Here is a 14,487-nt window from a genome sequence, read left to right on the forward strand (position 1 = left end):
AGCTCCCCCTACTAAATGTGACTAAATGGCTTCCCAATGCTCATAGAACAAAGATAAAACTCCTTACATGACATATGTCTCGTTATATGGTCTTTCTTAGTATTGTCTTATATCATGCTACCCCTTGCTCTTTGCTTAACAATGGTCTGATTTTGATACCTTCCATTCAGTGCTTTTCAACAGAAATATAATGTAAGTCATAGGTCATTTTAAATTTTCTAGTAGGCACATTAAAAGGAAACGTGAAACTAATTTTAATACATTTTATTGTTCTCAATATAACCAAAATATTAACATTACAACATGTAATCAATATTAAAAAATCGAGGGGGTACCTGGGTGGCTCAGTCAGTCAAGTGTCCGACTCCTGATTTCGGCTCAGGTCATAATCGCATGGTTCATGAATGTGAGCCCTGTATCAGGTTCCACGCTGACAGTGTGACACCTGTTTGGGATTCTCTCCCTCTGTCTCTCTGTCCCTCCCTTACTTGCTCACTCTTGCACTCTCTCACTCTCTCAAAATAAATAAACCAAAAAAAATTTTCAGATAATCTACATTGTGCTGTTTTACTAAGTCTTCAAAATCCAATGTATTGTGACACAACACATCCAGTTTGTACTAATTGTTAATACCCACAGGTTTCTTTTTTTTTTTTTTAATGTTACTTTTGAGAGAGACAAGAGAAAGAGCGGGACAGAGGATATGAAGTGGGCTCTGCACTGACGGCAGACAGCAGATGCAGAGCTTGAACTCACCAACTGTGAGATCATGACCTGAGCGGAGGTGGACACTTAACCAACTGAGCCACCCAGGAGCCCCTAGCCACAGGTTTTGAAGAGCCACATGTGGCTGGCTGCAACCATGTTGGAGAGAGGACATCTAGAACATTCTTCCCTCCCCTTTTCACATAGTTAATGTCTACTCAAACATCAGATTTTGGTCACCTTCCCTGAATAGAGCAAATCCCATATTTTAAGTCCACGTTATGACCTTACAGCTCTTCTTCATAGCAATTACCAATGGCAAAACCTTCCACTTGTTTATGATGTACCCCCTCACTAGACCAGAAGATCCACAAGGGCAGTCTATATAGGTATTATATACCGTGTACACTCTATCATTGGCATTTAGTATATAGTAGATGTGACATGGAGCTCGAACTCACGAACCTTGAGATCATGACCTGAGCCAGTGTCAGTCATTTAATCAACTGAGCACCCCTTCCTGCAATCTTTGGACATAAATTGTCTTTGTACACTTAAAATTATTATGACTATTCAATTTTGTGTTTTCTTCACTCAAAATTGTGTATCTTCTCCAACATGTGGAGTCTTCATATTTACTACTCCAATTGTGTAACTATACCATAGTTTACCATTCTCTTGCAACAGGACCAAAGTATACAAGTAGAACTTTAAAACTACTACTTTTCACTAAAGATACTTGCTTCACTAAGAATGAAACTAAATTTTAATGGTTTAGTAAAACCTACTTTTAATCAGAAGCTCTACGTTGTTGTAAACAGTAACTGGCATCTTTATTGCATTTAGAAGTTCTTGACAATTCAGGGAACTAGATTTAAATTTTTTTTTTAATTTATTTTTGAGAGAGAGGAGACAGAGAGAGAGAGAGAGAGCGAGAGCGAGAGCGAGAGAGCGAGCACATGAGTTGTGGAGGAACAGAGAGGGGGTGGACAGAGGATCCAAAGTGGGCCGTGCTGACAGGGGCGATCTGGATGCAGGGCAGAACCCACTAACCACAAGACCATGATTTGAGATGAAGTCAGACGCTCAACCGAATGAGCTACCCAGGCACCCCAGGGAACTAAATTTGAGATTACATCCAATGGCTGTTTTTCATTAATCCCAAGTAAAAACAACTGAGGGAGAATCCTGGAAACACTCACAATTTGCTTTGAATAAGTAGCACTGGTAAGAATACCCTAGAGCTACACTATGTAATACTGTCACCACTAACCACATGTGGCTACTGAACGCTTGGAATGTAACTAGTCCAGACTGAGATGTGCTATTAAGATTTAGTATAAAGATTTTAGTATAAAGAACTGATATGTAAAATATCTTCATAGTTTGATATTGAGCAAATGATATTAAATATTATTAAATAATATTAAAATATTTTGGGTATACTGGGTTAAATACATTAAAATTAATTTCACCTACTTCTTTTTAATTTTTAAATGTGGCGGCTTGAGGACTGTGGCAAGATGGCGGAGAAGAAAGGAACACTGTTACCTCCGCATGCCCGCAACCATCAAACGGAGAAGAATTAAAAGCCACAACTTTCTGATCTCCAGGAGCAGAGGTGCCCACACTGACCCCTTATTGATATCAGCCCCACGGATGCCTGAGTGAGAACTGGGAACGGAGACTCTGAGGGAGGGAGCGCGGGCTCAGAGCGGAGCTGGGAAAGAGAGTAACCAGAGACTTGGTCCAAAGGCTGCACAGCACCCTGTAAGGACGTGCGCGCAGGGTGGCCATGCAGATTGGCACAGAATTTTGGAGAGCTGCTCGCGAGCCGGCCATGCAAGACGCTGCGCACGAACCAGCCCGCAGGGCAGTACAGAGCCAAGGGGAGGAGGAGACTCAGCCCGTGGTGGAGAGACAAACTTTCCATTTGCAGTCGCTGGGCGCAGGGAGAGAAATCCGACCCCTTCAGCGGGCTTGTTCTCCCTTGGGACCCGCAGACCTCAGGTGGAGCCAGGGAAGGGGTGGCTCTCCACTTCCCCTGAGCAGTTCCAGCCAGAAAGTTGCCTGGGTGCTAGAGGTTATTTTAATGGTGGGGGAAGCATTAAAGTACGTGGACTAGGATTTGGAGGCCTGGCAGAACTTAGAAAACCAAAACAATTTGACCTGCCCATGGCACCAGGAGGTTGGACTCAAGAGAAAGGCTGGCAACACATGGTCTGAGAGGGACTTGTGATGCCACCACTCTTCTCCCTGCATGCACTAAGGCGGGGCCTCACAGACCAGCCCCTGAGCTCCAACTACCTACATCGAACCACACCAATCCACACTGGAGAGCTGGATTCCTCTTTTTGTGCTACTTTTTTCCTCAATTTTTTTCTTTCCTAATTATTTTTAATTTTTATAATCTTTTCCCTTGCTTTCTCTTTTCTATTTTCCTATTTCCTCCTTTTCTCCCTTTCCCCCCTGGAGTCTGGGAAAGACCAACATTTATGCACTGATGTGATCAGATCAAACCTTACCATCCAGATATTTTTCCCTCATCCCATTATTATCTCTCCCCTCCAGAAGGTTTTATGCTCAGACTGTCCTTTATCTTTGGCTATCTCTGCCCCTCCACCTTTTTTTTTTTTAATCCTTTCCTGTCCTCTCTTCTCTTTTCCACTCCATTTTTTCCTTTCCCATTTGGTTTGCTTGTTTACCGGATCTGTCAGTGCATTTGCATGCTTGTGTTCCCTGTGTGTTTGTCTGTCTGTTTTCCTTTTCAGGGCTACCTCAAGAAACAAGCCAAAGCACACATAGCGGAAAGTCTCAAATATCGCTGACTAAGGAAATATATTAATTACAGGCACAACAAGAGAAATTCAGAGACACTATTAAAAGAACATTTCCTGAAAAGACAGGCTCTGGACAAAGAGCGATACTCACAAGTGCACAGTGCAGAATGAGCTTTTAAAACTGACAAGAGACAGAGAGCTAGCTGAAGTGATGGAACAAAAGAACTCTCCTCTAAAGAAATTCCAGAAAGAAATCACAGTGACAGAACTGCTCAAAACAGACACAAGCAACATAACTGAACAAACATTTAAAATGATTATCATAAAATTAATCACTGGGCTTCAAAAAAGCATAAAAGCTGTCAGAGAAGATATTGATACAAAGACTGGGAACCTTCAAAATAGCTCCGACGAGTTTAAAAAAGGCTATAAATGAGGTGAATAATAAAATGGAGGCTGCCAATGCATGGATTGAAGAAGGAGACAGGAGAATAGGTGAATTAAAAGACACAGTTATAGCAAAAGGGGAGGCCGAGAAAAAGAGAGAAATTGGCACAGAAGCAAGAAAGGAGAACTCGAGACCTGACTGATACAGTCAAATGGAACAATATCCGTATCATAGGATTTCCTGTAGAGGAAAAAAGAGAAAAAGGTCCTGAAGGGGTATTGGATCAAATTATAATTGAAAATTTCTCCATCTGTGGAAAGAAAAAGGCATTGAAATTCAAGAGCCATACCTAACTCCCCAAAGACGTAACCTGAACCCACCTTCAGCACAACAGATCATAGTGAAACTGGCAAAATATAAGGATAAAGAGAGAATTCTGAAAGCAGCTAGGGATAAAAGGGCCCTAACATACAAAGGGAAACCTACCAGAGTGGTTACAGACCTATCTACTGAAACTTGGTAGGCCAGAAAGGAATGGCAGAAAATTTTCAATGTGATGAACATGAAAAATATGCAACCAAGAATCCTTTATCCAGTGAGCCTGTCATTCCAAATAGGAGGAGAGATAAAGGTGTTCCCAAATAAAAATTGAGAGAATTCATCACCACCAAACCAGCCCTACAAGAACTCCTAAGAGGGACTCTATGAGAGAAATGTAGCAAGGAATATAAGACACCAGAGTCATCAATGCAAACATGAACTCTACAGAGAACACAATGAATCTAAAAACATATTTTTCAATAATAACACTGAATGTAAATGGACTGAACGCTCCAATCAAACGACACAGAGTAGTAGAATGGATAAAAAAACCAAAATGCATCTATTTGTTGTCTACAAGGGACTCACCTTAGACTTGAAGACACCTTCAGATTGAAAGTAAGGGGATGGAGAAATATCTATCATGCAACTGGAAGTCAAAAGAAAGCTGGAAGAGCCATACTTATATCAGACAAACTTAATGGCAGTAACAAGAGATGAAGAAGGACATTATATAATAATTACAGGGTCTCTCCATTAGAAAGAGCTAACAATTATAAACATCTATGCGCCGAATTAGGGAGCACCCAAATACATAAAACAACTAATCACAAAATCAAAACAATCTCATCAATAAGAATGTGCTAATTGCAGGGGACTTTAATACTCCACTTACAACAATGGATAAGTCAACTAGACAGAAAACCACTAAAGAAACAATGGACCTGAATGACACACTAGAACAGATGGAATTAATAGATATATTTAGAATTCTGCATCTTGTACATAAATGCTGATGCATAGGAGAACATGTACCCCAATGTTCACAGAGGCACTTATTACAATAGTCAAATCATGGAAAGAGCCTAAATGTCCATCACCTGATGAATGGATCAAGAAGATGTAGTATATGTATACAATGGAGTACTATATGGCAATGAGGAAGAATGAAATCTGGCCATTTGTAGCAAAGTGGATGGACCTCGAGGGTGTCATGCTAAGCGAAATAAGTCAGGCGGAGAAGGACAGATACCAATGTTTGCACTCATAGGTCTAACAGGAGAGACCTAACAGAGAACCATAGGGAGGGGAAGGGGAAAAGAGTTGGAGAGAGAGAGGGACACAAATCATCAGCAACTACTGAATACGGAGAACAAACTGAGGGCTGAAGAGGGAGGGGGGAAGGGGTGATGGTCATGGAGGGGGACACTTGTGGGGAGAAGCACTGGGAGTTATATGGAAACCAATTTGACAATAAACTATTATAAACAACAACAACAACAAAAAAAGAACTCTGCATCTTGAAACGAGGGAATTCACTTTCTTCTCGAGTGTGTATGGCACATTCTCCACGACTGATCACATACTGGGTCATAAAACAGCCCTCCATGAATACAAACAAATAGAGATCATACCACACACACTTTCAGATCACAATGCTATGAAACTTGAAATCACAGGAAAAAGTCTGGAAAACCTCCAAAATGTGGAGGTTAAAAACCACCCTACTAAAGAATGATTGGGCGATTCAAGCAATTAGAGAGGAAATTAAAAAATATATGGAAACAAATGAAAACAAAAATACAACAATCCAAACGCTCTGGGACACAGCAAAGGCAGTCCTTAGAGGAAATTTTATTACAATCCAGGCCTATTTCAACAAACTAGAAAAAGCACAAACTTAAAATCTAACAGAGCATCTAAGGAAACGAAAAAGGGAACGGCAAGAGCACCTCAAATAAAGAAGAGAAATAATAAAGATCAAGGCAGAAATAAACAATATAGAATCCAAAAAGCAGTTGAAAAAAATGAAAAATGAAACCAAGGATTGCTTTTTTGAAAAAATAAACAAAATTGATAAACCTCTAGCAAGGCTCCTCAGAAAGAAAAGAGAGAACACCCAGATAGACAAAATCATGAATGAAAATGGATCTATTAAAACCGATCCCTCAGAAAACCGATTCCCTCATCAGGGAATACTATGAAAAATTATATGCCAACAAACTGGACAATCTAGAAGAAATGGACAAATTCCTAAACACACATGCACTACCAAAATTCAAACAAGAAGAGATAGAAAATCTGAGCAGACACATAACCAGTGAAGAAATCAAATCAGTTATCAAAAATCTCCCAATGAATAAAAGCCCAGGGCCGAATGGATTCCCAGGGGAATTCTACCACACATGTAAAGCAGAGTTAACACCCATCCTTCTCAAGTTATTCCAAAAAATAGAAATGGAAGGAAGACTTCCGGACTCATTCTACGAAGCAAGTATCACTTTGATTCCTAAACCAGAGACCCAACAAAAAAAGAGAACTACAGGCCAATATCCTTAATGAATACAGATGCAAAAATACTCAACAAGATACTAGCAAATCGAATTCAGCATATAAAAAGAATTATCCATCATGATCAAGTGGAATTCATTCCTGGGTTACAGGGCTGGCTCAATATTCGCAAATCCATCAATGCGATACATCACATTAACAAAAGAAAAACCATATGATCCTGTCAAAAGATGCAGAAAAAGCGTTTGACAAAATACAACATCCCTTCTTAATAAAAACCCTTGAAAAAGTTGGGATAAAAGGAATTGACTTTAACATTATTAAAGCAATCTATGAAAAGCCCACAGCTAATATCATCCTCAATGGGGAAAAACTGAGAGCTTTCCCCCTGAGATCAGAAACACGAAGGGATGTCCACTCTCACCACTGTTGTTTAACATAGTGTTGGAAGTCCTAGCATCAGCAATCAGACAACAAAAGGAAATAAAATGCATCAGAATTGGCAAAGATCATGTTAAACTTTCACTTTTTGCAAATGACATGAAACTTTACATGGAAAACCCGATCAAGTCCACCAGAAGCCTTCTAGAACTGATCCATGAATTCAGCAAAGTTGCAGGTTACAAAATCAACGTACAGAAATCGGTTGTATTTTTATACACCAAAAATGAAACAACCGAGAAATCAGGAAACTGACCCCATTCACAATGACACGAAAACCCATAAAATACCTAGGAATAAACCTAACAAAAGATGTAAAACACCTGTGTGATGAAAACTACAGAAAGATTATGAAAGAAACTGAAGACGACACAAAGAAACGGAAAAACATTCTGTGCTCAAGGATCTGAATAAACATTGCTAAAATGTCATTATTACCCAAAGCAATCTACACATTCAGTGGAATCCCCATTCAAATTCCACCAGCATTCTTCTCAAAGCTAGAGCAAATTATCTTAAAATTCGTATGGAACCACAAAAAAAACCTCCGAATAGCCAAAGTAATATTGAAGAAGAAAACCAAAACGGGAGGCATCACAATCCCAGACTTTAGCCTCTACTACAAAGCTGTCACCATCAAGACAGTTTGGTACTGGCACAAAAACAGACACATAGACCAATGGAATAGAATAGAGAACCCAGAACTGGGCCCACAAATGTACGGCCAATTAATTTTTGACAAAACAGGAATGAGTATCCAATCGAAAAAAGACAGCCTCTTTAGCAGGTGGTGCTGGGAGAACTGGACAACAACATGCAGAAGAATAAAACTAGACCACTTTCTTACACCATACACAAAAATTAACTCAAAATGGCTGAAGGACCTAAATGTGAGACAGGAAACCATCAAAATACTCGAGGAGAAAGTAGGAAACAACCTCCTTAACCTCAACTGCAGAAATTTCCTACTCAACACATCCCCAAAGGCAAGGGAAATGAAAACAAAAATTAACTACTGGGACCTCATCAAGATAAAAAGCTTCTGCACTGCAAAGGAAACGATCAAAAAAACTAATAGGCAACCAACAGAATGGGAAAAGATAGTGGCAAATGACATGTCGGATAAAGGGCTAGTATCCAAAATCTACAAGGAACTCACCAAACTCCATACCCGAAAAACAAATAATCCAGTGAAGAAATGGGCAGAAGACTTGAACAGACACTTCTCCAAAGAGGACATCCAGATGGCTAACAGGCACATGAAAAGATGCTCAGTGTCACTCAGCATCAGATAAATACAAATCAAAACCACATTGAGATACCACCTCACGCCAGAGTGGCTAAAATGAACAAATCAAGAGACTATAGATGCTGGCAAGGATGTGGAGAAACGCGCACCCTCCTACACTGTTGGCGGAAATGTAAACTGATGATACAGCCGTTCTGGAAAACAGTGTAGGGGTTCCTCAAACCATTAACAATAGAACTCCCCGATGACCCAGCAATAGCACTGCTGGGGATCTACCCAAGGATACAGAAGTGCTGATGCACAGGGGCACATGTACCCCAATGTTCATAGCGCCACTTCCAACAATAGCCAAATCATGAAAGAGCCTAAATGTCCATCACCTGATGAACGGATAAAGAAGATGTGGTATATATACACAATAAAGTACTACAAAGCAAAGAGAAAGAATGAAATCTGGCCATTTGTAGCAAAATGGATGGGCCTAGAGGGAGTCATGCTAAGTAAAATAAGTCAGGCAGAGAAGGACAGATACCATATGTTGTCACTCATAGGTCTAACAGGAAAACAGGAGAAACCTAATGGAGGACCAGGGGGAGGGGAAGAGGGAAAGAGAGTTGGGGAGAGAGAGGGATGCAAAACTTGAGAGAATACTGAATACTGAAAATGAACCAAGGGTTGAAGGGGGAGGGGGGGAAAGAGGTGGTGGTAATGGAGGAGGGCACTTGTGGGGAAGAGCACTGGGTGTTGTATGGAAACCAATTTGACAATAAACTATTTTAAAAAAAAGAGTAATCATACATATCATCAAACTGCTTCTGACAGGGGGACCATTTCACTCTGCCACCAGTCTGCTTCACCACACCCTCACAATCGTTGTGTGTTTCCTTTCCTTTAATCTTTACAAGTTGGTTGGCAAAAATTGTTGATATACTTCCCATGGTCCTGTTTTAATCCTTAGCAAGAATGAAAAGAGTTGGGGAGAGGGAGTGAGGCAAATCATGAGAGACTTTTGAATGCTGAGAACAACCTGAGGGCTGAAGAGGGAGGGGGGAAGTGGAAGGGGAGTCATGGTAATAGAGAAGGGCACTTGTGGGGAAGAGCACTGGGTGTTATATGGCAACAAACTTGGTAATAAACTACATAAAAAAAAATGTGGCTATGAGAAAATGTGAAGTTTCATGTGGTTTGCATTATATTACTATCAAACAATGTTGTTTTACTAGAGTCTTACAGTATTTGTGTTCCTATGGCTAATAAAATGGAGATTATCTATGAAGTGCTACTTTAGTAAAACATCCTTTAAATATGTAGGAAAGAAAAATAAATTCCTTTCACAGGGCTCATAATTTAACAGTCTGAGTCTTTCTATATAGCAAGATTCCAGGACTTATACATCCCTGATGAGTTTCAGTATTTCCTCTTACTATTCAAAGAATAAAGATACTCTACATTTCCTTCTAGTATCATTTTTCAACTTGTAAAGGAATAAGTATAAATTATATATGAGGTATTTTATATACATTATCTTAATTTAATCTTTACAATATGAAGTAGCCACTATATAATTTTTTTTTACCATTTATATTTATCACGTTTAAGATGACCATCTTTTTATTCTTTTGAACCCCAAGAAACGTATCACTTAAAAACTGAGGAAGGAGTGGGCTAAAATACAGTCTCAAAGGCCAGCAACATACCAAAGATTCAATGATGCCATTCATGGTTGCACCTATACCTGTTGAAGTGGACATCTGCTTCAACAGTTCATAGCACAAAATAAGACACTTCTGTAGTGTTTCAGCATCATTCTAAAATGAAACACAAAATACTCTGCATTAGTATGAGTATCTTCTGCCCATCCCTTAAATGTTACTTTTTTAGGGCTTTGTCAAAGGCATATGGTCTCTACTGGCAATCTTATCCAACCATACAACTCCAATCACCATCCATGAGCTGTCCCAGCCATTTCCTAAGTTTTAGATTCATATATACAGTGGCTACATTTTCTCTATGTTCCACAGGCTTCTCAAACTCAAACTGTCCAAAAGAAAACTCAGTTGTACACATACCAAGCCTACATTACTATAACAATCTTCAACTACTGTGCCTGCCTAGGCTTTTTATCAAACTGCAATCTATTTTCTAAGATATAAATCTTATCCTACCACTTAAAACCTTTAGTGGTTCACCATGATCCTTGGCTAAGGCAAAACCTTTTAAATATTGCTTACACAAGAACTTACAAGACCTAGTCCTTCATTTTTCCATGATTTCTCTCTTACCTCTCCCCCCTCAATTCTCTAGTTAAGTGAACCTGAAGTTTTAAAACACAGCAGGTACTCTTTAACTTCTAGACCCTCATATATGCCATTCCAAGAGCCTATAGGAGTCCTTTAAAAATTCATCCAGAAGAGATATTAGAGTGCATTAAAAGCACAAATCTAAAGCCAGACTTGCCTGGGTTTGAATCCTGCCTATACCATTTACTATCTGTGTAACTTTGGGCAAGTTACTTTTCCTCTATAAAATGAATATAGCACCAACTCCATAAGGTTATAGTGAGAATAAAATACTTGTGAAGGGCTTGAAGCAGTGACTACCATAGAAAAAGAAACCTATAACTATTTAGCTTACATTATTATTTTTATTCCAATGTCAAGTGAAAACATTTCTTCCCTTGGGGAAGCAAACAACACCCAACCTGGATTAGATGCCTCTCCATAAAACCCCTATTAAGTTCCCTGCCTGTACCCCGCCTATTATGCTATGCTATAATTGTACTATAATAGATGTATAACCCTTAAATAGGACAAATGAACACACAAATAGTCAAAGCAAAGTCAAGTTAAACAGATGATATTAATCATGAGAGACCATGTTTGTTCACAAGTTCCCAATTCAGACCTGCAGTTTATAATGTTTTTCAGTTTACATTTTCATTTTTCACTTTATATCTGTTCCTCAAATTAAAAAGCCATAATGATCCATAGACTTTGTCAAACAAGATAAGATGCTAGCTATGAAAATAAAGTGCAGGCATATTCAATGGGAAAGTGTAGTGTTGGAGCAGAACTGTCTATGCCTGAAGAACTCAAGGATATGGCATAACTTACAAAATGCTCTTGAATAGTAAACTCTTTCCTATCCACTATTCTCTTTGAGCACACTCCAGTCAGCACTTCCAAACTCAAAGTAAAATAATAAATGACGTTCACTATAGAAGGCAAAAGTCTAACAGATCTCCTGAATGAAAGTTAACATCAAATATTATAGCAACTAATACCATTCTATCGTATATTAAAATGAAAAGGTTATCATATACAACTAAGTTAAAAAAAAATGACTGCTGGAACCAAACTTTAAATGTTACTAGATAAAAAGTTTAGTGTTTCATTTAACATAATAAAACTCCTTAGCTTTTTCTAAAAACAAAACTGTAGTTAAGCTTTAAAAACTACATGTATAAGAGCATGGTTACCATAGAAATTCTTTTCCTAGTTCAGAAAGGTCATGGGTCTTCCATGAAGAAGAGACGGAGAGATGGAGAGATGGATGCATTTTCTTATACTAAAGCATTCAAAACACACACACACACACACACACACACACACACATAACCAAACAGAAGGAAAACACTAGAAGGTAGGTTTCCTTAGCAAGAATGAAAAGGCTATAAAATCCTAGTTATAATAATTAAAGCTAATTGAGGCCTTTCAACATCTAAAATAAAAAGAAACAAAAGGGAAAAATTATCTTCACATTAATTCATGATATTGCTAAAAAAAAGCCCTCCAAAGTAAATATACTCCAGCAGGTTTGAGTTAAGAAAAAACAAAGTATAGTTGAGATGAATAATAACTGAAATTCAGTATGAAAAAGTTACCTATACCTTCTCTATGTGAACTTCTTTGATTTCAAGTTGCTCTGTCTCTTTCAGTATCTTTATTTTGGCATCCTCTAATGCTTTTATTTCTTCTTTTAATTCTGATGCTCGATTAAAGTCCTGTAAGTTAATGCAATTTTCCAAAGCTTCTTTTGCCTCAATCAGTTTAACTTTTATTTCAGCCATCTAAGGAAAGATATAAAGTGCTTTAACAAAAACTATTAAAATAAAAATCTATAGCAAACCGAAGGGTATTATTTAAAATCTCAACAACCCAAAAATTAGGCAGAGTCAGGCATATACAAAAAAAGTTGTAGTCTTCCTGAACCAGAGATGGGCAAATCTTTCAGACTGCACAATCTGGTTACGTTTTAGATACTCTTACCATTTAATAGTCAATAATTCAACTCTGTGAGAACAATTTTGAAAAATGCAGCAAGAGGAAATAAAAGACTTGTACAACTATATTATACTCAAGCATTTCTCTAATTTAAAAGAAATTTACCTTGAGTTCTTTCTTTCTTACATCAGCTGGATCATCAATGCCAACTGTAATAATGGGTGCCCGAATCTCGGAGATAATTTCTGTAACCTGGTAAGTTATAATTCAGAGTACATAATTTAATATATATTCTATATCATAACACCAAATTTGCTACACAGAATTCCAAATAGTATCCACAATCTCCTAAAATATAGAGCAAAACACACAAGTAAAAATGGCACACATTCTACCTTCTAGACAATTTGGGAGGAAAAAAATCCAAAAAATATATCTAACTAAAAACTCTATGATTATGAGAAGGTAATCAAGTATATAGACACTGAAGACAAATTCTGTCATATAATACTCAAAAAACAAAGAAAAATATAGTATCTAATCTTAAGCACCAAAAATTAAAAATTTCTGCCCACAATCCTCAATTCCCTTTTGCATAAATAATGACAGCATAACTAAAGAATTTTCCTTTCAAAGCCACTGGGACATCAGAGTTGGCTGATTAAGAAAAGGCTACATCCCCAATGAAGGTACTTACACAGATGTGGATAACCTAACAAGGAATGTTGTATGTTGTAGAAAGGATTTATGTATAAGTATGTATAAAGAGGGGTTAGAAAAGACAACCTCTGAGTTAACTTGCAACTCAGAGACGGTATGAATTTATGAAAAACACTAATAGAGAGGTCTGTCTTTTTTGACGATCTCAAGAAAATACTTGGCAATATTATAACAGATAAGATTTATTTCTGCATTTACCAAGCACTTCATGAACACTCTTTTCACTGAACAAGGTAGGTTCTGTTATTCTCATTCTGTACAAGAGTAAATTAAATAACTTGCTCAAAATCAAAAAGCCAGACAGTATCAGAAGGGATTTGAATCTAGGTCTGAATAACTTGAGCTGGCTCTCAAAACCCTAGTGACCAAGGTACCTGTGTCACCTCTTCCCTAACCTGCTCTATTTCAAATTGATTCAACAGAATGATAGAAATGCTAACAGAAGAAAGGAGAGAATTTTTAAAATATGTATGTGATTCAGTCAGTTGAGAATCTGACTTTGGCTCAGGTCATGGTCTCACAGACCGTGAGTTCAAGCCCAGCATCAGGCTTGCTGCTATCAACATGGAGCCTGCCTGGGGCTCTCTGTTCTCCTCTCTCTAGTCCTCGCCTGTTCATGCTCTCTCTCTCAAAAACTAATTTAAGGGGGCACCTGAGTGGCTCAGTCAGTTAAGCCTCTGATTTTGGTTCAGGTCATGATCTCACGGTTTGTGGGTTTGAGCCCACGTTGGGCTCTGCACTGACAGCTCAGAGCCTAGAGCCTACTTCGGATTCTGTGTCTCCCTCTTTCTCGGTCTCTCCCCCATTTATGCTCTGTTTCTATCTCAATAATAAACAAACATAAAAGATTCAAATAAATAAATAAATTTATTTTAAAAGCATGTAGAGGTGCCTGGGTGTGATTCAGTCAGTAAAACGCCTGACTCTTGATTTAAGCTCAAGTCATGATCTCATAGTTTTGTGATATGAAGCCCCACATCAGGCTCCACACTGACAGTGTGGAGCCTGCTCTCTGCCTCCCTCTCTCTGTCCCTGTCCCACTCTCTTTCTCAAAATAAATAAATAAACTTTAAAAAATAAATAAAATTGTGTCAGAGAAATGTTTGGTTTTAAGAAGTTTAAAACCTTAATAGACAAGACTAAAACAAA

At 38.3% G+C, this 14,487-nt stretch overlaps 1 protein-coding gene across 1 annotated transcript in view; it reads right to left on the minus strand.

Moving 5' to 3' along the window:
* Positions 1-14,487, minus strand: part of NCAPG (non-SMC condensin I complex subunit G) — a 48,260-nt gene that overhangs the window by 20,025 nt on the left and 13,748 nt on the right. Inside the window, exons 10-12 of the mRNA XM_029948270.1 lie at positions 12,784-12,870; positions 12,285-12,464; positions 10,093-10,203 (exon numbers count right to left, since the gene is read on the minus strand). Of these exons, the coding sequence (XP_029804130.1) occupies positions 10,093-10,203; positions 12,285-12,464; positions 12,784-12,870 (378 nt within the window). The remainder of the gene's footprint in view (positions 1-10,092; positions 10,204-12,284; positions 12,465-12,783; positions 12,871-14,487) is intronic.

The sequence above is a fragment of the Suricata suricatta genome, chromosome 1 (assembly GCF_006229205.1).
Source record: "Suricata suricatta isolate VVHF042 chromosome 1, meerkat_22Aug2017_6uvM2_HiC, whole genome shotgun sequence".
In the NCBI taxonomy this organism is placed as follows: Eukaryota; Metazoa; Chordata; class Mammalia; order Carnivora; family Herpestidae; genus Suricata; species Suricata suricatta.